Source organism: Armigeres subalbatus, chromosome 1 (genome assembly GCF_024139115.2).
Source record: "Armigeres subalbatus isolate Guangzhou_Male chromosome 1, GZ_Asu_2, whole genome shotgun sequence".
In the NCBI taxonomy this organism is placed as follows: domain Eukaryota; kingdom Metazoa; phylum Arthropoda; class Insecta; order Diptera; family Culicidae; genus Armigeres; species Armigeres subalbatus.
This window is the reverse complement of record NC_085139.1, coordinates 285,812,536-285,834,937: the sequence shown is the minus strand read 5'-3', so window position 1 is coordinate 285,834,937 and position 22,402 is coordinate 285,812,536. Positions and strand designations below refer to the sequence as shown.

Genomic DNA, 22,402 nt, shown 5'->3' with positions numbered 1-22,402 from the left:
ATCACTGAAGTCGAAGAGCTCGTCACGGCACTGCGGCGACAGTGTGAAGTGGAGACGCCCACCGCAGCCGTTCGGCAACGGAAAGGTCCGGCAGGGACGCAGGTAGCATTGGTTCGGCTATCTGCAGCGGACGCCTCCAAGGTAGTCAAGTTAGGGAGCGTCAAGGTGAGATGGTCGGTATGCCCTGTGCGCATATACGAGCAACCCGAAGTTTGCTTCAAGTGCCTGGAACCGGGGCACAAGCAATGGGACTGCAAAGGCCCTGACAGAAGCAATCTCTGCCGACGCTGCGGATTGGAGGGACATAAGGCACAATGCTGCACGAACCCTCCCAATTGTTTGATTTGTTCCAGCAAAGCTGTGAACAGCAAGCACCCCATGGGGGATTCGATGTGCCCGGCGTTTAAGCGTGCTGCAAAATCAAAGTGCAGGTAACGCAGCTGGCTTGCTCGGCTTCGCCCGAGTGTTTGGTGTTTAGAGGAAACGGCGGAACACGTGTTGTTCGTGTGCTCACGTTTTCGCGCAATGCGTGACCACATGCTTGCCACATGTGGTCTGGACACTACCCCGGACAACCTAGTTCGGAGGATGTGTAAAGACGAAGTTGGCTGGAACGCCGTTTTATCGGCTATCGCCCAAATCGTCTCGGAGCTACACAGAAGGTGGCGCGTGGACTCAAGGATGGCTAGTTCAGGCGCAAATAAGGTGGTCCAAGGGATCGGAGTCGGCTTCATGGGTCATACCGGTGGTCATGCTCTGTGGTCGAACTCGATCCTTTTATCGAACAAGTGGCCGCGCGAAGAACAACATGGTATCGTCGCTTTCGCGGCGTCGGTCAACCGGGCGGGTTCCGAGCCCGAGGACGGAAAGGGGTCCTCGTCAAGGCTGGGGCAGGCGTAGGCCTCGCGTCGGCAAGTGTGCTGGCGAATAGGCCCTATCGCAGAAAGGTCAATTTGGGGTGCACGCGGCATCATCATTCTTGATACCAGTCGTGCAGAGGGAAGCAGGCGCGAAGTCGACCCTGCCCACCTTCCGAGGACATAGGGCGTGGTAAGGCCACCTGGAAAGCCGGCAATGCGCTGGCACGATACCATGGTGTTCTTCTAAAAAAGCGAGTCACGATGTTCAATGCTGCAAGGACACGCAGCTAACCTCGAGGGTGCGTCATGCACTGGCCCCCCTTTGAAGCATTACTTTCTGGTTGTACCGAAGGGACGATGGGCTTGGCGGCAATGGAAACGGTTTAGCTGGTCGGGGATGCAGCCCTGCCTCCCTCATTGGAGGTGGCCCCTAACCCAGCACTTCCTGGTCAACCCAGGATGTCTGTTGAGCAGATTCCCCCTCCATTGTTTAGGAAGAAAAAAAAAATATGTTGTACGTAAGGTTTCCAAAACTCGGCTCCTTGAATCAGCGCACAAAGTCATGTGGGTTTCTCGTGATAGACATACTGAAAATCAAATAGACTACATCGTTGGGCATCAACACGAACAACCCCTTTACTTTACAACAGCCGGGCAAACCAGTAGTCGGTAAGTAATCAATATCTACCACCGGACAGAGGAACCAAGATCGACATAGAAACTGGTGCTTTTTTAAAAGTAATTCATTATTATCTATAACGGCTGCCATATGAAAATAATTAGTTATTAAAATTTTACGATTATCTATATTTTTCCGAATACTTAATAATATTTACCAATAAGTGGTAAGTTATGTAACATAAATTCTCCAAACCTACTAAATTACCGCTACACACTTTCAAACGTAGTGCGATCCCGGCGTTGGGACACTCTTCAGCGGCGAATCGAAATCCGTCTCCATCGGCTCCGGCAGTGGTTCGTGGTGGACAGCCATGACCCGTTTCTGCAGGTTCTCATACAGTTTATGCACGTTCTCGTGATGCTGAGCGTTCGGTTGCAATGCCTTCATCAACGTTTGCAGCCGTCCCTGGGGCAACTTCTGATGGATGTACCACAGTAGCTTGAGCATATGCCGGGTTACGTTGTCCCGCGTCAGACCGGCGAATAAGAACTCGTCAAACAGTCCGGTGCAGAAATCCTCGTTGGCGAATTCCTCCGACATTGGAATCATCAGTGCGATCAAGGAGTGTAGGAACGGATCCTCGTAAGCGCGATCATCCTTACAGGACGCCAAAATGGCCATGACTCGAAGAATTCCAACCCGATCTTTCTGGCGAGCTGTGTGCAAAGTGTAATACATTGCGAGAATTGAAGCTACAGAGCTTTCCTGGATGTACGCTTCGACTGCATCCGGAGCGGGACCGGAATGTTCGATTGTTGTGATGGCACTCTCGCGCTCATCTGGTGGTAGTTTGGAGTGTAAATTACGAACCTGGTCGTCTACCATGAGAGACATTAGCGCCGGAAGGAACTTTGTCACGACTTGGCTATCCAATTTCGGTTCCTTGAAGTCCTGTGAATCGATCATAATCCAAGCAGAAAGTCCAAGCGCCAACATTCTCAGTAGCAGTATCAAAATAGTGTTGTCTCGAGGAAGACCTTCGTTATTGATTAAATGCTGAAGGATTTTAATGGCTGAAGTCGCTAAGAAATTGATAGCATAAGGATCACACAGCGTCATCGAGAGATCACCCAGAACTTGTTCTTGACCGCGCTTGATATTATCCAGAAAGCCTTGCAGTTCTCGCGATCTTTTAATATCCACATTTTTCTCTCGGATGCAGGCATCCAAGCACCAGGTAAATTTGTGACATGGATCCACCGAAATAATGTCCTGCACTTCTAAATCGTGCAGTGCCATCAGCAGTTCGGCCCGCAATGTACAGTAGTGTACGTTTCTAGTTCTGAGAAAAAGCGTACGCAGGAATTGCAGAACCATATCGTATAGTTTGACGCTATTTCCGATCATGTGGGCTAGCTTTTGGACAACTTCTCCTTGTCGACGAACTTTCGGCGTCGGCGTAAAGAATAGATTGTTTAAATTCATGTGATCGAACAAGATGTGCTCCTTCTCGCGAATATACTGCGATAGCAGAGGTGATACTTCATCTCCAAATAACGACTGATTATCTCGCCAGATTTGCCTTTTAACCTCGGTATCCGTGTCCTGGTACAGTTCGCGATCACGCACCAAAATCCGCAAATATTTATCATCGATGTGGCTGGTGTTTCGTAAAATGCACATCACAACAGGTCGCAAAGCCTTGACCCGTACTACCGGGAAGCTCTTAACCAGCAGCTCCTTCAATTTACGGTCCCGTTCTCGACCTTCCTTGGCACCCACTTCGTTGATGTGGGCAATCAACTTATTTCGAAGTTCCTCCAGCACTGACGTATGGAACTCGAGTCGCCTAACACCGTGCAGATCCAACAACGGAAGCATCGGTCTCAGCGATGGCAAAAGGATACCATTCTCCAGCTGGAAGTTTTCGATGGCTTTCAACGGATCGTCACAACAGGATAACCTGGGAAAGTTTTGATAGGGTACAGTTTAGTGAAAGCAAACATTTTAGTTTGTTTGTACTTACGCATCTCGAAGGTAAGCTTGACCGGGAACATTGACTTCTTCCAGACCGGTACCAGGGAATTTTGGCGGCACAGACATGGTTACTTGACCTGATTTGATGGGTTTTGTGGAATTTATTATATAGATAGTAATTATGTTTTCAGGTTTTTACGAGACGATCACAATCTGAGCCAAACGGAGTTTTCAAAGAACAACAATCGCCATTTTTGTTTACGAACGAATGCGTTTTGTCATCATCGTCATCATCAGATACAGGGTTGCCAGTTATACTAAAGACACACTTTGCATTACACGGAGATTTGAGAATACCAATGAAGTGTTTTAAAATTACCCACCTTCGAGATGGGTGAATTCAAAATTTGGAAAATGGGTGAAAAGTGCCCACTTCCAAACAAGTTTTTCGCGAGATTTTAGAATGGAATCCTTAGAAAACTTACTCTAAATTGTTTTAATTTATTTCAACGATGTACCAAATAAGGTGCCTGCCAGAGTAGACGCGTCTACGCGACGCCGCGCGAAAATTGCTCACAAAGGAATAACAATCAATGTTCCCGAAGGGAACCACAATTGGGTTGTTTAGGGGTATATATGTTTTTACATATTCTAAATCTGCATAAAACTGAGCCTAACTCCCATTTTCAGACTTTTTGAGCCTTGGAACTATTTTTAATTTGAATTTTAAATTTATATGGGACTAAAATTTGTTTTTATGCTGCATTGGCAAACTGTCATTCTATGAATGTCAGTGTCATTCTATCGATTGAAATGATTTATTTTTATTATACAAAAATGTAAATAAAATGTATACAAACCAAATAAATATATGTTGGAGATCAGAAAAGCATGCTCTTTATGTTAAACTATAAAAACCATATATTTTTCTTTGCTAAAGAACCCAATTTTAAAGCAGCCAATTAATTTTTGACAACGCTAGAACGCTAGAATTTTATTTCATGTTAATTATCAGTTCATCTACACATTACAATTATTACTTACAAGAAGTGGTTTCCCTTTTGCCCACTAGCTCAATCAATTCTCCTATGACAAACTATGGTTCGACTACCCTACCTTTAAATTACAGATTCGGTGGCGATGTTTCTGTGTATCGAAACATAATTTTCATTGTACATTTATCGTCTCACATATTTTAGTTGTACTTACGACTACACCAAATGCCCGCGTTTTAATAATCGTCCGAATTCAACCACGGGAGAATAAGTATATCGCCGGGCCTACAGGTAAGTATTTTTGGTTTATATTTGTAATTAACTACGCTTTTTCTTTTCAGGTTTTAGTACTCACTGATCTTGAACCCGTTTGCTACACTTTTCAGTCAACTATTATTGCTTATTAACACTAATTACACCGAGGGCGATTAACTTGTGTATTTTCGATTCAATCCTACGTATTGAAAATGTAATAATGTATTTTTTATGTATTTCCATGTAATGTACGTGTATTGGATGTAATAATGCATTAAATTGAATTGAAGTATTTTTTTGTGCATTGGTGTAATATTAGTGTATTTTTTCACATAAATGGATTGAAATTTATTATTCTTGTATTTGAACTTAGATTTTTGCATTTCAGTGCTTCGAAGCCAAAAAAAGACTTCAGAGACAAAAACTGAACTAATTTAATTGCATCAAAAATTTTATCGAGATTTTTCCAGCCTTGTAATTAGCCATGATTGGGACTAAATTGCATATTCTTCACATTTTACGAAAAATTTCTACAGGTAATTTCACCGTACTGAGCAGAGGATTATAAACCTATATATAGTGATAACGTGTTAGATTCTCGATCCATTCAAGGAAGTTCTCGGATGCAAAACATTTCTGACTTCTTGTGTATCCACAAGACATTTTCCTATTCGCATCCAATGACCGACAGAAAACCTTTCAATTTATAATTATGAAGCAAATGCTTATATATATATTATTCTATAATACACTTGCCAGATTTGAAATACTATCCCAAGTAACAGCCCAGTGAAGCTGTAGTAAAGGAACTTTTGGTTACTTGGAATGTATTTTCATCTAGAAATGAACGACAGTAAATACCGTTCTCAATCTAAATATGTGATTATTTTTGATTTGCTTTAAACATGTTCATCATGGACGATTATCCAATTCATAAATATGTTACAATCACTCGTAATCAACCAATCAATATGGTAAATATGTATTCACATGCAGCGCAACGATATTTGTAAACACGTCTCGGTGAAAATCCTCCAGCCATATTGCATGATTTTGCAAACATTTTAGACATCTGCTGTTGACCTGGTTGTTGATATTCATTAAACTACATTTTGGATCAATGCCATTGATCCAAAATGTAGTTTGTCCAATGTCTAGATGTTTTTTTTTCGTTTCCAAAATGAAACGCTACTGGTGGATCTTCGAAATGGAGTTCAAATCGTATGAATAAAATAGGGGAGGGAATTCTTCCACTCAGTGCGCAAAGCTATAGTAATGCCGTTTTGTTTTCTTTGATGTGTGCGTTAACATTAAATATTGTATTAAATTACGAAAAGACTTTGAATTCGCGTAATGACCATTTTACTTGCATTTCGATGTATTTTAAGATTTTGTTTGTATTATGTGCATTAAATATGATTTTTCGAATTTTCCGTGTAATAACGTATTTTTATGCATTTTATTTGTATTTTTGTGCAATATGTGTATTTTTGTGCAATATTTGTATTTTTATGAATTATTTTCACTCACGTATTTTCGATTCATTATTTGACAACAGTGAATCGCCCTCGAATTACACTATGATTCTAGATGGAAATCAATATTTATTTCTCCCTATTAACTTTCACTCGTATCTTTGTTGTTATACTTTCTTGTTTACCTAACACCTAACTACTAACACACTTTCTCTCTTCTTTCGCTACTATCACAGTTGCACATGAGCTGTCAAATTGATCGCTGCTGCTCAACCAGGGGTTCACAAGCGGCTTCGCAACAATCAATAATAAGGAGCTGTCAAATCGTATGGACGCTTCGCTTCGCACTTCGCGTCTACTCTGGCCGCACCCTAAGAGACGAAGTTCAGACCAGGCGGGTGCTAAGGTGTCAAATATTTGTTGCCTCAAATCAAGCGAATGTCGACGGCACTAACACTACGCTGTAGTCTATGAAAAATGAACACTGCAGTGAGTGAGAATGTTCTGAAACGCACAAAGTTTGGATAATGCCAGAAACAACTGTTTCTGCTCAGCACAGAGTTTTTTCTACCAACATACTTATTTATCTGCATATTTCGCGTACGGAATAAAGTGAAAACACTACATTTTTTTTAGATTTGGTGTATTTTTGTTCGTTGCAATCTTTAATTTAATATGTGCTTTCGACACCACTCTCTCTTGTAAAAATGGTAAACAATACAAATTTTCACAAATACCACGACAATTTATGTAAGTATATGAGCATTTTGACATTGGAGTATAAATTTATGCGCCAAATAAGAGGGTACTGTCATACTTGCCAAACTCCATATGAAAAAATTCGTTGTCCCCCTCTGGTTCAGACATATAATCACGTCTGTAAAGTATAGACGAATCCAAGTAAAAAGAAGAAGAAGACACAAGACGGTGTTAACTTTGATAGATCCTACAGCACAGCATAGGAAGATCATTTTTAAAATGCTTATAATAAATTCTAGACAAAATGTAATTAAAATCTGATTGATGTATAGTACGGAAAAAGTTCCGAACTGTATAATAGATGCATTTTTGGAAAATATACAAAAAATTGAGGTAAGCTTCTAAATATATAATTCAGAACTTTTTCCGTATCGTACATTAATCAGATTTTAATTACAATTTGTCTAGAATTTATTATAAGCATTTTAAAATGATCTTCCTATGCTGTGCTGTAGGATCTGTCAAAGTTAACACCGTCGTGTGTCTTCTTCTTATTTTTACTTGGATTCGTCTATTGCGCTTTTTGCACTTTATAAGAGTTCTGCGAGATTTTTTTTTCTCACAGTGATCTTTTTCTCACAGTCCATACAATCAAAGAAATGTGACAGTTGTGTCCGATACAAGCTTTTCTTTCACGCATATTTCCAACATGATTGTTTTTGTTTATGAAGTACGTTCGAAGAGCGACGGCGAACTGTTTTGAATCTGCAAGTACAAAAATTGCTTTGGAACTTAATATCTTTTGGACCTGGAATCATCGGCAGTGCGGCATAAAATGGACAGGAACTCGGAGCTGGGAGCTGCACGGGATTCGGAGTTAATCTGTTATGTTGCTGCTTTATCTACAAGCCAGAGGTAAAACCTTGTATTTCACTTCAAATTTTCAGTTTTGTGCATCTCAAAAACGCAACAGCTAGCTGTAAAAATAAACAGTTTCGTTCTCGCAGGTTCGGATGTCTACAGTAAAGTCCCAAACGCAATACAACGACAAATTTGACAGAAAATATATGGGCTAGCTGTCAAATTTTCCGTTTCCGTCGCCGTTCCGTTGTATTGCGTTTGGGGCGTAACATAAAACAATCAACTCTTGGTTTTCGAATATAGAAAAGTAATGGCTAAAGACATGCAGGATGGAGTGAAAGTCGCTCTTCAACAAAATGCTACACCAGAATCTCACAAGCCCAGGAGGAGCCCGAATAAAAATATTATAGAAAAACAATACAATGTGTTGTAACATCACTATAAAACACAATAAATTTACAATAAATTTGAATGTAGATGAAATAATAGAAATACATTAGAATGTATTGTTATGAACCATTCATTAAATTGTAAATGAAGTTTTCGCATTAGAACGTACGGGTTGTTAAGCATCGTAACTATACAAAATTTGATATTTTTTCATACATATTTTTTTTGTCAAACAATAGAGTGTATCGTAAATATATTGTTGAAATATCGGAAAAAAACCATTCAAATTACATTAGGTTGAATTGTATTTTTATAGTAAAACAATACGATATTGGATTTCTTAATTATGACAGCTTTACCGGTCAAAAATGAAGTTTTAAGAAAAATAATGCATATTTGCGGTAATAGGATAAATTTTGTTATATTGCTAATATGCAATTTGAACAAAATTTCCAGAAGTTATCAATGATTAAAATTTATGCACTTACATCTAGAGTGCTTTGAGAATAGGTCGTATGTGCAAAAGAGAGTCTCTCTTTGCCTCCATTCTCTTTCGATTATTACAGATCTATAATAAAGTTTACTTCAGATTTCTTGGCAGATATCTAAAGATTATAGCTTTGTCTAGCGTTCTGAAGTGAAAATGTGGCAAAATATGCAAAACTAGCTTATGTACAAGCGAAAAGAGCGTGAACAAAGAGAGCCTCTCTTTGCACATACGACCTATTCTCAAAGCAATCTAAACATGTTCTAAAAACAATTGGGTTGTTTAGGGGTATGTATGTTTTTACATATTCTGAATCTGCATAAAAATCTGAGCCTAACCTCAATTTTTCAGAATTTTTGGAGCCCCGGAACTATTTTTAATTTGCATTTTAAATTTGTATGGGACTAAAAAATTGTTCTTATGCTGCATGGGCCAACTGTCATTCTATGGATGTTAGTGTCATTCTATCGATTGAAATGGCTTATTGTTTGCTGTATAAAAATGTAAATAAAAGGTTTACAAACAAACTAAAAATATGTTGGAGATCAGAAAAACATGTTCTTTAAGTTAAACGATAATAAACCTCATATTTTTCTTCGCTAAACAACCCAATTGGAAGTATTGTTACATTAGAGAACAATGTTAATATATTATATCCACGGTGTTGATACAATATGGACAACTATCGAGAAACAATACATCTTATTGTACACCGTAGAGCATATGGTAATTCAATTGTTTACGCTGTTGATCCTATGGTATACTTTTATCCGGGAGACCATTGAAGAGGTCACAAACGACAAATATTCAAGGATTAGTGAAAAGTTATTCTCGATGTACTTGAAAACCGGAATAGTCTGTTAGAGAAAAGAAGAATATTCATATAATTCGTATGGCATACCTGACTTCAAAAGTAGAGCACTGTTTAAATTGGCGAAGGACTACACAGCTATACTGTTAAAATTAGTTTTTTCATAAGGGTTCTGTGACAAATTACCAACTTCGCGAAAAGACTATTCCGGTTTTCAACTATTAATATAAATATAATGGAATTCGGAATACATAGTTATATTGTTATAACAATAAAAAGCGAAAAGACATGTTGGCAATATATGTAACTAAATAAAGGCTCGTAAATGTTTACAATGTTTCATGAACCAGGTTTACAGCATCTTCTTTGAACTGCAGTGTTGGGTCAAATCTTCCTCCTCTGATGTAGCCGCATTTTCGGAATAGGTTAATCATACAAAACCTTGAGAACGATTCCATTATTTCTGCCACGACAAACTGAATATCCCGATGACCACCCCCTTGATAGATGCGTTTCAGACGTTGTTTAGCAAGGCCAAACACAATTTCAATTGGATTGTACATGGGACAGTAAGGGGGCAGGAAAATCGGGATTATTCCAAGAGAGCGTAAGTAATAAACTATCATTGGGCCGATGTCCACGTAGCGGTTTTTCAAGCTGCGTTGACGCAGCGTTACTCGGCGTTGAATCAGGCTGGGAATGCACACGACAAGCGGTAATTTGCCGCAAAACTTCTACCGTCAAACCTATCTGTCACGCCAAATGTCATCTGCCTGCCAGCTGTTGTCAGTCTGTCATTTTCCATACTCTTCCAATATGAATCGAGTTCTCGATTCACATAAAGACATCAAACGTGAAATATTTAAAGTATTACAAACATAATAATTTAATTTTGATTTGTATGAATTCATTCATATTTAGAGGGTAATGCTATTCAAAACATTTCATGAGCTTTCACATACCTATATGATGACAAACTAGAGAAAGTAACTCAGTTTTGTTCCAAAATAAAAAAAAAGTCCATTGATGCTATTTAGTAGACAGTAGAAAAATCAACTCACTGTTGATTTAAAAGTCGCCCATTACTTTTAAAATGTAAAGTTTGAACTTTCGAAATTAATTGTGGAGCTGTGAAATTGAAATCGTCCCGGATAAAAAATATAATTGAAAAATCATAAATTTTACTGTTCCATCACCATTTATTACATAAGAATTACCAGTAAATGTAATGGAAAATTTACAATTAAATTGCATAAGAATTTATGGTTTTGCACGACAAAATGAATGGTAAATGGGACTTTTACAATAAAAAATAGGGGTTGTTATGTATCTTTACAATAAAAATTTCGAAAATTTTCCATACAAAATTCAGAGCAAAACAATAGACTTTACGGTTCTTCAATTGGATGATTTCCATGGACGAAACAATAGAAAACTACGTGTTTTTAATGTTTTTCCTTACTTTTTTTTATTGGTTTGCTATAGAAGTACAATAAATTTTAGAATTAATTTATTCCAGTATTGCAATGAAGATACAATACAATTTATTTAATGGTTTACAATTTATTTTACTAACAGAGAAAAAAAATCCACATTTCTCGTGAGGTTCAAAAAATGATTCAAATCTTTACAAACCATTATTACACTTTGTAATATTAAATTGTAATGCTGTAAATCATTTTTTGCGTCTCGCAAGAAATGTCGATTTTTCCCTGTTAATAAAATTAATTGTAAAACAAAAAATCATATTGTAAATTTCTTTTAAGTTTAATTAAAATCTATCCTGATTCAATTTTAGTCAACAATCAAAAATTAACTTTTATGTGTTTACTGTCAAAATACGAGTTTAGCACAATTGCCAGCCTCGGGCTGGAACCTTCTTTGATAAAGACAAAAAAAACTGTGCCCGCTGTTATGGCTGAGTGCCAGCAAGCATTCTTGAATATTTCCTCTTGATCATGCGGCCTCCCTTATCGACACCGGATCGGCTGAAGTATTGTTTCAGCACTTCCTTGGTTTCGTCTGAGCTGGTATCCAGTTTCTTCCACTCGTATACACTTCGTAATCCACAGTTCCTGCTCGCGCGAGAACCAAACGCTACCGTACCAGCTGAAGTAGTTTGCTAGTTGAACTTCTGTCAGAAGTAACGAATGGACTTAGTTCATCTTCGTTCGAGTAGCAATGCTTGAAGTCGCCAAAGTTGTACCGGATTGAACGTTCCCTTTGGCAAGACATGGAACAGAACCACCTCGGCCTCGACCTCGGCGACATCTAACAAGGTTCAAGGCAAGGTTCGGCCTTGGCTTCTTCTCTTTCTTTCATTCCTGATGCCCAGCTCCTCCGGTCCGTATGATGGAAAAGACCCAGGTGCACACTGCCGGTAGCAGCTCATTGTCGGTTAGGGACAGGAACGACAGTACTTTGGGCTTCTCAATATCGGTCTTGCCACGCAGCTGAACCATCGCGACGTAGTATGCAATGGCGTTCCTTCTGGTCAGAAATTTGATAGTGTCGACGGCAGAAACCTATAATAAATTTGTCAATTAACTGAAATATTTTTCAAATATCAATTGAAGATTGTTTATACTTGTCACTGGGTTCTTTCGCAACAAACAAATAAATCATCTTACCTTTCCGAGTGGGAACTTCTTCAGGAAGGATCCGCTCTTGTTGTTCTGATGACCAACAGAAAAACCGACGTAACGTAACCTTAGCTCCGGTTTTGGTGTTCGAAGGGATCGTTTCCAGCCTTTTGCGTTGAGCCGCTGCTGATCTGCCATCAAACTACCTCGGGATACCCAAGCTCCCTAGTCGCCGGACATGAAGATACCAAAGGATCAATTACGATGATCACGACTAGAGGCCTCTAATCACGACATTCTGATTGGCAAGATAAAAAATAAACATAAACTCGGATCGGATACAAACGAAAACATGGTCAAAACGACAGTGTTGCTAGAATGATTTTAATGTCTCTGAATGAAATAAATATATTTAAGAGAGAAATCTGTTCTGCAGTTTTAAACAATTTTTCAATTGTGTTGGTGTATGAATGCGTTATTTTATCTGCGGATCAATCCACTTTGCAACTACGGCGCCTCCCATTGCAGCAACATAATTGTGGGAAATAAAGTGAGTCTGAAAAATGCATTTGCATTTGTTGGTTACATTGATGAATAAAGTGGAGCGTATTTCTTATTTCATGATAAAAATAATGAAATAAACTAAAATATTTAAAAATGACATCAATAGAAAAAATCGTAGTTGGCATTTGAAATGCCAGCATACTAAGAAGCTAATGTGAAGAAATTTGAAATTCAATCTCAGTAGGCTGACAGGAATTCTAGAGGATTCGAACGGCGAAAATAAACGATCATTCAGTGTTATGTTTTTGAGGCGTGAACATGCGAATTATCCTTCGGTGTTCCGCGCTTGTTTTCGTTGGTAAAAGGCAAATCGGAAGACGGATTTGCTTGGCTACGACAATAAGTATCTTACTTCATGGCTTTGCAAGACGATGATTACAGAAACATTTCCAGAATGATAGTGTCCATTGCCACCTTTAGAGCAGGTTCCAAGGGCCTTCCAGGAGGGGCTGGTTTTGGCTTCGTCTGGATTTGGATTGGATTTGGATTGGATTCGGATTAGATTTTGATTGGATGTTGATTGGATTTGCATAGGATTTTGATTGGATTGGATTTGTGCATTGTGGATTGCTCCAAAAAAAAATTCCCAAACGAAAAAAAAAGAAAGAGTAGAGACGGTGAATATTGTGGGGAATAAAGTGAGTCTGAAAAATGCATTTGCATTTGTTGGTTACATTAATGAATAAAGTGGAACGTATTTCTTATTTCATGATAAAAATAATGAAATAAACTAAAATATTTAAAAATGACATTAATAGAAAAAATGATAACGAATTTGAAATTCAATCGTAGTTGGCATTTGAAATGCCAGCATACTAAGAAGCTAATGAGAAGAAATTTGAAATTCAATCTCAGTAGGCTGACAGGAATTCTAGAGGATTCGAACGGCGAAAATAAACGATCATTCAGTGTTATGTTTTTGAGGCGTGAACATGCGAATTATCCTTCGGTGTTCCGCGCTTGTTTTCGTTGGTAAAAGGCAAATCGGAAGACGGATTTGCTTGGCTACGACAATGACGTAGTCGTTGCTCCCTACAAGGTAAGAAAGGTCAGCAGTAGAAGAAAAGCTGAATGAGGCAAAAAATATGGTAAGCCTCCGACGTGAAAATATGGCAAAAAAAAATGATAAGCTATGATTGGTGAAGGGTAAAAAAAAAGAAGGTAAACCCCAGACGAGATATGGCAAAAAATAGTGGTAAGCCTCAGTCTGAAAAAATGGCAAAAAATAATGGTAAGCCATGCTATATAAAAGGCAAAAAAAATAATGGTAAGCCTAAGTTGGAAAAGAGAACGGCAAAAAAAAAAGATAAGCCATGATATGCTAAGGGCATATAGAAAGAGAGAGAGAACGCGAGAAAATAATATGGCAAAAAAAAATTAAGAAAAGTCATAAAAAAAATTACAAACATGAAAAAAATAAGGAGTGTCAATAGACGAGAGAGATTTTTGACAGAATAGTGCTAAAAGAAAAAAATAGATTGTGTTTCAATGAGCAAAATAAGCAATATTGAGAAATATAATTTAAAAAAATCATTTTAAAATCAGTTATCAGTTATGTTTGGAACTCATCCGCTATGCAGCGCGTTAGATTGACAGATTTGTTAAGTCTTAAATTTATTTGATTGACGGAGCTGTTGTTCAAGATGTAGGTTGAGTTGAATATCTCTTTGTCGGTGAGATTTGAAAAGTTCTCTTAAGTTGTGGAAAAAAAAAGCTGAATTGATGATGGTTTTGTTTGCAAATCGTCTTCTTGGTGGCATCAAATTGCATAAGTTTGCCAATTCGGTATCTCAAAATCTTGGATTTGGATCGAATTTGGGTTGGATATAGATTGGATTTAGATTGGATTTGGATTTGGATTGGATTTGGATTGGTTGGATTTGGATTGGTTTGGATTGGTTTGATTGGTTTGGATTGGTTGGATTGGTTTGGATTGGTTTGGATTGGTTTGGATTGGTTGGATTGGTTTGGATTGGTTTGGATTGGTTTGGATTGGTTTGGATTGGTTGGATTGGTTTGGATTGGTTTGGATTGGATTTGGATTGGTTTGGATTGGTTTGGATTGGTTTGGATTGGTTTGGATTGGTTTGGATTGGATTTGGATTGGATTTGGATTGGATTTGGATTGGATTTGGATTGGACTTGGATTGGATTTGGATTGGATTTGGATTGGATTTGGATTGGATTCGGATAAGATTTGGATTGGATGTTGATAGGATTGAATAAGATTTTGATTTGATTGGATTTGCATAAGATTTTGGTTGGATTGGATTTGCATGGGATTTTGATTGGATTAGATTTGTGCATTGTGGATTGCTCCAAAAAAAATTTCCCAACCGAAAAAAAAAGAAAGAGTAGAGACGGTGAATATTGTGGGGAATAAAGTGAGTCTGAAAAACGAATTTGGATTTGTTGGTTACATTGATAAATAAAGTGGAACGTATTTCTTATTTCATGATAAAAATAATGAAATAAACTAAAATATTTAAAAATGACAATAATAAAAAAATGATAACGAATTTGAAATTCAATCGTAGTAGGCATTTGAAATGCCAGCATACTAAGGAGCTAATGAGAAGAAATTTGAAATTCAATCTCAGTAGGCTGACAGAGAATTCTAGACGATTCGAACGGCGAAAATAAACGATCATTCAGTGTTATGTTTTGAGGCGTGAACATGCGAATTATCCTTCGGTGTTCCGCGCTTGTTTTCGTTGGTAAAAGGCAAATCGGAAGACGGATTTGCTTGGCTACGACAATAATGATTTCATTTTATTGAAAATCTTTCATATATATGAATACAACACTGCTGAGGAAACCAGCGACCTTGTTCAATTTTCCCCCAGATTCAATATAGAACTATAGTGTTCTAAAATTTGCAGAGAAACTGAATCTCTTTACTCTTAAGAGTAAAATCAGAAGTGATTCAGTGGCGATGCAGTGCAAAAGTGGGTGTCGCCACAAGAATTTTCCAACTTCTTGGATGCTTCAATATATAGTACAATACTATAGTATTTTAAAAACCATATTATTTTTAACATCAGAAAAGATTTTCTGATCAACGAAAAAGAATAATTTTGAATTTTGATTAGATTTTCCATCAACAATTGCAAACAATAAAAATATTATAGAATTCATTGTTGACATTAAGGTTCATTGTGGTTTTATGGTTAGTACAATATATGTGTATTTCCACCGTTAGAAAACTACAATAAATGTACAGTAGATTTTATTGTTTGCCACACAATCTATAGTATTCTAATGGTTTTAACCATACAAGGTACTGTAATTTTTATCCGGGGTGTCACACAATCCGATTTTTAAAAACACGTTTTCAATACAGAGAGACAGAAATTTGACATTCCTTTGCTTAATCCCAATATATTTTCTACAATCATAATAAATAAATATTTAATATGGTTAAAATTTCATAATGCTGTTTATTCTTTATTTCCAACTTACATTTATTATTTTATAGGGGATGGTTAAACTTCAATAATAGTGGATCCAAGCATTCAATTGTTCTTGTCTTGAATAGGGCATCTGTTGCGTTTCGGGAACAATTTTTTTGTTCCATTTGTCGGCTAAATAGGCATTTTGTTGCGGAATAAAAAGTTATTAAATATGTTGGTCAGATACAGCAGCCGCACCTATTAATTAGGTACCCAAAATTCTCCTCAAAAAGCATCACAAGCGGTTATTGGCGTGTTGCAAATTTTGTTGTTGTTCCAAATAAGTGCAATCTGAATGCCAAACGAAGGGGAAGTCCTCATTATCATTGCAATTTTCACTCCACTGCAACGATCGTCGACCTCAGTAGCATTGGCCATAACACTAGAAGAGCCGCATTGATCCCGCATTGATTACTTTGGCTCGTCACCGTCTCATCATCTGGTCTCGTTTCTTTTTGCAATTGCCATCCACATTATTTGACGACATCCTTCCATTAACATTTCTAAAAACATGCATGTACATCTATCAGCAATAGAAAAGCTAAGATATAAGAACATCGGTATCAAACTTACATTTAATATTTCTTCCCATGGCGGAACTGGTATCACCTGCCTTGGTGTAGGGGGTCCCGCGGAATGCACTTTGTTGGTTGAATTTTGCCTGCTCCGTCATTTAGTCCAAAACTGTCACATCACCGTCTGTTCGGAAATCAGTTTATTCTGATAAAGTTGGTGCAATTAACGTCACTACACTATTGCGCACATATTTCCGCTGACTTTGACTATATCCACCAGCCTGGAATGGTTGCTTGTCAGTTATTTCCAAAGCTGTTTTGACCGCGACTGGTACTAACACAGAATTGAAGGAAACACTTACCGCTAGTATATTACAATTTCTATTATAGATTTGAAAAGTGTTGCAATTTGCAAATTAATTTGCGAAACCAAAATTCACCGATTCGCGAAGCATTTTTGTTTGTTTTGATTTTGCTCTGACACATTCTTTCATCACAGATTTTCCCATTAGAAATCTTGTTGGAAAGAAAAAGAATAGAGAAATGTCAAAAAAATACTCGCGTGCACGCTGCGTTCCTGTGGGGAATTGCGGCGACTTCGCGGTAACGCTCGCCGCAAATGAGACGCGTGTCGACGCCGCGTTAACGCAAGTGCGTGTGCATGATTCTATTTGATGTTGGGTACTTCCTACCGCAATTGCGTTGACGCTGCGTGCACGCAAATTCAAAACCGCTACGTGGACATCGGCCCATTGGGTCGCAATGAATACGAGCACCATCCAAAATCCACAAAACGTGCATTCCTGGATGGCGTTCCACTTCACTCGAATTGGTTACATACTTGCGACAGCACTCAAACAATTTGGTGCGATTGAATGTGCCTTCTGTACTGAATACTTCCTGCATTCCGTTTTGTCCAACGAAGCACAACAAGGACATTCTACACTACTAAAAATCCACACATATTTATTGGCAAAAATCCATAGATTTAACTTATGATGTATATCAGCGCACACATAACCATTCTCCACGCGAACTACTAATAAAATATATATCCAAATAAACTTTATGCATTGACGAATACATAGACCGAAATGTCCGGTACAAAGCCATCAGAAAATCAGGCACCATGTCTTCTTCTTCATTTTGAAGAAAATACCCCTTGTGGGTGACGAATTACATAAATATTTAACGAGCGCTGACTTACCCCTCTTGACGTTTTGACAATTTGTTTGTTTTCTCCCTCACCTTGTGACGTCGTTTCGGTTCGTTTGTTGTTTGTTCGTTTCGTTACTCAGTTGGAGCGTGAGTTCGACCGTTTTGGTGCCATCAAAAGATTGAATATAACAAAGGGGACACCCAGGCCTACATTTTGTACGATTCTATTGATGCTGCTACGGCTGCTGTGAAGGAAATGCGTGGATTCCCGTTACGGGCACCGGATCGTCGTATTCGTATCGATTTTGCTGATAACGGAACAACACCATCGTTCTCAAAGCGCAGTGGAGGTTTTGAGGAAGACGGTGAGTATCGTGGTGCATCATACGAGGAAAATTCATTGTACGGCTATGGTGGAAGACCGCGGCAGAGGAGGATTCCGCGGGCGTGGTGGTTTCCGTGACAGTTTTCATAGGATGGCCCACCGCACCACGGGGACAATAATGAATGGCGTCGATCAGGAGCCGATGGCGAATATGATTCACGCCGTCGTTCTGGATCACGTGAACCAGGAATCGATAGATCTCGCTCCCGTTCACCGAGGCGACGCAGTCCGGCTGATTCGTCTTCTCATAGGAATGGCATGTTATCGAATGCAAGAACGTTACCAGAAGTGACACGGAAATCTACCACATTCTGGCAAGGGGCGCTGATTTGGAAGAGTTCACTATTCCCCGCCAAGTTGCACCTAACGGACGGAAACAACGAAATAGTGGACAGCCTGATGAAGGACGAGGAAGGTAAACACCACCTTCGTGTTACTCAGCGACTACGCCTCGATCAACCCAAGTTGGAAGATGTGCAGTAGCGCATATCGACGTCATCGTCGCACGCAATCTTCCTCGGCCTGCCGGGATCGACGTCATCGGTAGCATCGTCGGATGATGCCAGCGTTCAGACGCGTCCACTGCGTAATCTCGTGTCCTACCTGAAGCAGAAAGAAGCGGCCGGCGTTATATCCTTACTCAATAAGGAAACGGAAGCAACCGGTGTGCTCTACTCATTCCCGCCATGCGATTTTTCGACAGAATTGTTGAAACGAACATGTCACAACCTCACCGAGGAGGGACTGAAGGAAGACCATCTGGTAATCGTGGTGGTCCGAGGAGGAACAATCCTCTGAAGTGCCTTCTTTCTGGAATTGCAGCAACTAGTCCATATTGGCACAGCATACAACATGGCTGCTCTAAAAATTTGTTTGTAAATAAGTAAAAAAATAAGTAAATAAATGTAAATAAGTAAAAAATAAGTAAAATAAAATAAGTAAAAAAGTCGGCTGGTTAGTTGATTAATTGTTTTGTTGGTTGCTTGGTTGATTGGTTAATAAGTTGATTGGTAGCTTGCTTAAATGGTTGGTTGTTTGATTAGTTAGTTGATTGATTCGTTGGTTATTTGGTTAGTTGGTTGCTGCTTGATTTGTTAGTAGGAAGAATGGTTGATTGGTTGGTTTCTTTTTTGTTTATTGATTACTTGATTGGTTGGTAATTTGGTTGATTGGTTGCTTGACTGATTGATTGATTGGTTGGTCGGCTCGTTAGTTTATATGTTGATTTGTTGGTTGCTTGAATGGTTGATTAGTTGGTTGGTTGAATGATTGCTTGGTTGATTGGTAGCTTGCTTGAATGGTGGGTTGCTTGATTGCTTGGTTGATTGGTAGTTTGCTTGAATGGTTGGTTATTTGATTGATTGCTGCTTGATTTGTTAGATGGTAGAATCATTGATTGGTTGGTTGATTGCTTGCTTGATTGGTTGGTCGGTTGGTTAGTTGACATGTTGTTTTGTTGGTTGCTTGGTTGGTTGATTAGTTGATTCGTTGCTTGATTGATTGGTAGCTTACTTGAATGGCTGATTGCTGGATTAGTTGGTTGGTTATTTGGTTGATGGGTTGCTTTAGGGTCTGTTCACAAATTACGTAACGCTTTTGGGGGAAGGGGAGAGGTCCAACTTACATTATACTTTGTTAAACAAAAAGGTGGGGGAGGGGGTGGTTACTACCAAATGTTACGCAAAACGCGAATAAAAGTTTATTTTGAAGGTTTTTTTTAATCACTGGTTGAAGTAATTACTAATATGTCTTAATCACGACGATGAATACGTACCAACCTTTCTTCTTCACTACCATACCACGCATAATTGTCCCATGCTAGTTTTTGTAGTTTTTTGCTTTTTATCAGTGCAGGCTATTTTGATGTTTTTTTGGAATCCTAAAAGACAGCGAATTTTGTTCGAATAATTGTTGCTAAATTTCGAGGCATTTTTGGATCACGATGAATATTAACGATTTCTATGGAACGACGCTTTTTTGTATTATATTTTATAATTAGATTTTCCAAACCAAGCCAATGTTAATAGAGGCAACCCAGAGAGTTTTCATCATAAGCAATTGCAGTTCAACCACTTCAAGTATATCAACAGAACAGTCCCGCTAAACAAAAATTTTAATGGTCACAAATTCTATTTTAGTTTTTACTAGCTGCATTCTTGATATCCTTGGTTTTAATCATGTGCCGTACCTATTCTAACAGTTTTCAATAAATACCAAAACCCACATGCTTCAGAGATAGAAAAAAAGTTTTAAAATTTTCTCAGTTACGCGTTATATGGGGGAGGGAGGGGGTGCGAAAAATGTTACTTTTTGTTACGAGGGGAGGGAGGGGTCAAAAACTCAGATATTTGCGTTACGTAATTTGTGAACAGACCCTTACCGTTTGATTGAATGGTTAGTCGGCTGGTTGGCTGATTAGTTGTTTTGTTGGTTTCTTGATTGGTTGATTAGTCGATTGATTGATTGATTAGTTGATTGGTTGGTTGTTGCTTGATTTGTTAGTAGGTAGAATTGTTGATTAGTTGGTTCCTTGATAGTTGCTTGTTTGGTTGCTTCATTGTTTGTTGGTTGATTGATTGGTTATTTAGTTGATTGGTTTGCTTGATTGGTTGGTTGGTTGATTGTTGGTTGGTAGAATGATTAATTGGTTGGTTGCTGCTTGATTTGTTAGTTGGTAGAACTGTTGAATGGTTGGTTGCTTCATAGTTGGTTGGTTTGCTTGATTGGTTGGTTATTTGGTTGATTGGTTGTTTGACTGGTTGATTGATTGGTTGGTTGGCTGGTTAGTTGATTAGATGTTTTGTTGGTTGCTTAAATGGCTGATTAGTTGGTTTGCTTGATTGGTTGATTGCTGGCTTGCTTGATTGGTTGGTTGCTGGAATCGTTGACTAGTTAATTATTCAGTTGATTGGTTGCTTGATTGGTTGATCGATTAGTTGATTGGTTGATTTGTTGGTTGGTTGATTGTTGGTCGGTTGCTTGAATGGCTGATTGGTTGTTTTGTTGATTGCTTGATTGGTAGATTAGATGGTTGGTTGCCTGATTATTGGTTGGTTGCTTGATTCGTTAGTTGGTAGAATGATTGATTGATTGGTTGGTTGATGCTTGATTTGTTAGTTGGTAGAACTATTGAATGGTTGATAGTTGGTTGGTTGGTTGTTTGACTGGTTGATTGATTGTTGTTCGGCTGGTTAGTTGATTAGTTGTTTTGTTGGTTGCTTAGTTGATTGGTTAATAAGTTGATTGCTAGGTTTGCTTGATTGGTTAGTTAATTGGTTGATGGGTTGGTTGGTTGCTGCTTGATTTGTTAGTTGGTAGAATGGTTGATTGGATGGTTGCTTCATTGTTGGTTGATTGATTGATTGGTTGGTAATTTGGTTGATTGGTTGATTGTTTGGTTGCTTGATTGGCTGGTCGGCTGGTTAGTTGATATGTTGTTTTGTTCGTTGCTTGGTTGGTTGATTAGTTGATTCGTTGCTTGATTGATTGGTAGCTTGCTTGAATGGCTGATAGCTGGATTAGCCAATCAAGCAACAAATCAACTAAATAACCAACCAAGCAACCAACAAACAATGAAGCAACCAACCAACCAACCAATTAAGCAACCAGCCAGCTATCAAGGAACCAACTAATCTACCAATCAACCATTCTACCAACTAACAAATCAAGCAGCAACCAGTCAACCCATCAACCAATTAACGAACCAAGCAAGCAACCTTGCAATCAACTTATTAACCAATCAACCTAAGAAACCAACAAAACAACTAATCAACTAACCAGCCGACCAACAATCAATCAACCAGTCATGCAACCAACCAACAATGAAGCAAACCAATTAAGCCACCAACCAACTATAAACCATTCAATAGTTCTACCAACTAACAAATCAAGCAGCAACCAAACAATCAATCATTCATTCTACCAACTAACAAATCAAGCAACCAACCAATAATCAGGCAACCAACCAACTAATCTACCAATCAAGCAATCAACAAAACAATTAATCAACCCATCAAGCAACCGACCAACAATCAACCAACCAACAAATCAACCAATCAACTAATCGATCAACCAATCAAGCAACCAATCAACTGAATAATTAACTAGTCAACGATTCCAGCAACCAACCAATCAAGCAAGCCAGCAATCAACCAATCAAGCAACCAACTAATCAGCCATTTAAGCAACCAACAAAACATCTAATCAACTAATCAACCAATCAACCAATCAATCAACCAGTCAAACAACCAATCAACCAAATAACCAACCAATCAAGCAACCAACCAACTATGAAGCAACCAACCATTCAACAGT

General features: G+C 38.5%; 2 protein-coding genes and 1 long non-coding RNA gene across 3 annotated transcripts; all 3 read right to left on the bottom strand.

The window, feature by feature from the left end:
* Positions 1-1,643: 1,643 nt before the first annotated feature.
* Positions 1,644-3,741, bottom strand: LOC134215243 (negative elongation factor B). The gene is made up of 2 exons (XM_062694465.1): positions 3,509-3,741; positions 1,644-3,445 (listed from the first exon to the last, which is right to left on the bottom strand). Exons 1-2 carry the CDS (start codon positions 3,583-3,585, stop codon positions 1,759-1,761), a joined length of 1,764 nt encoding a protein of 587 aa, XP_062550449.1. The 5' UTR covers positions 3,586-3,741; the 3' UTR covers positions 1,644-1,758.
* A 7,568-nt stretch (positions 3,742-11,309) lies between these two features.
* LOC134215231 (elongation factor 1-gamma-like) lies at positions 11,310-12,324 on the bottom strand. Its single transcript, XM_062694457.1, has 2 exons — positions 12,063-12,324; positions 11,310-11,957 (listed from the first exon to the last, which is right to left on the bottom strand). Exons 1-2 carry the CDS (start codon positions 12,210-12,212, stop codon positions 11,751-11,753), a joined length of 357 nt encoding a protein of 118 aa, XP_062550441.1. The 5' UTR covers positions 12,213-12,324; the 3' UTR covers positions 11,310-11,750.
* A 3,743-nt stretch (positions 12,325-16,067) lies between these two features.
* On the bottom strand, positions 16,068-17,025 carry LOC134215223 (uncharacterized). The gene is made up of 3 exons (XR_009980079.1): positions 16,908-17,025; positions 16,604-16,826; positions 16,068-16,533 (listed from the first exon to the last, which is right to left on the bottom strand). It is a non-coding gene; the product is annotated as an uncharacterized LOC134215223 (long non-coding RNA).
* Positions 17,026-22,402: the final 5,377 nt, after the last annotated feature.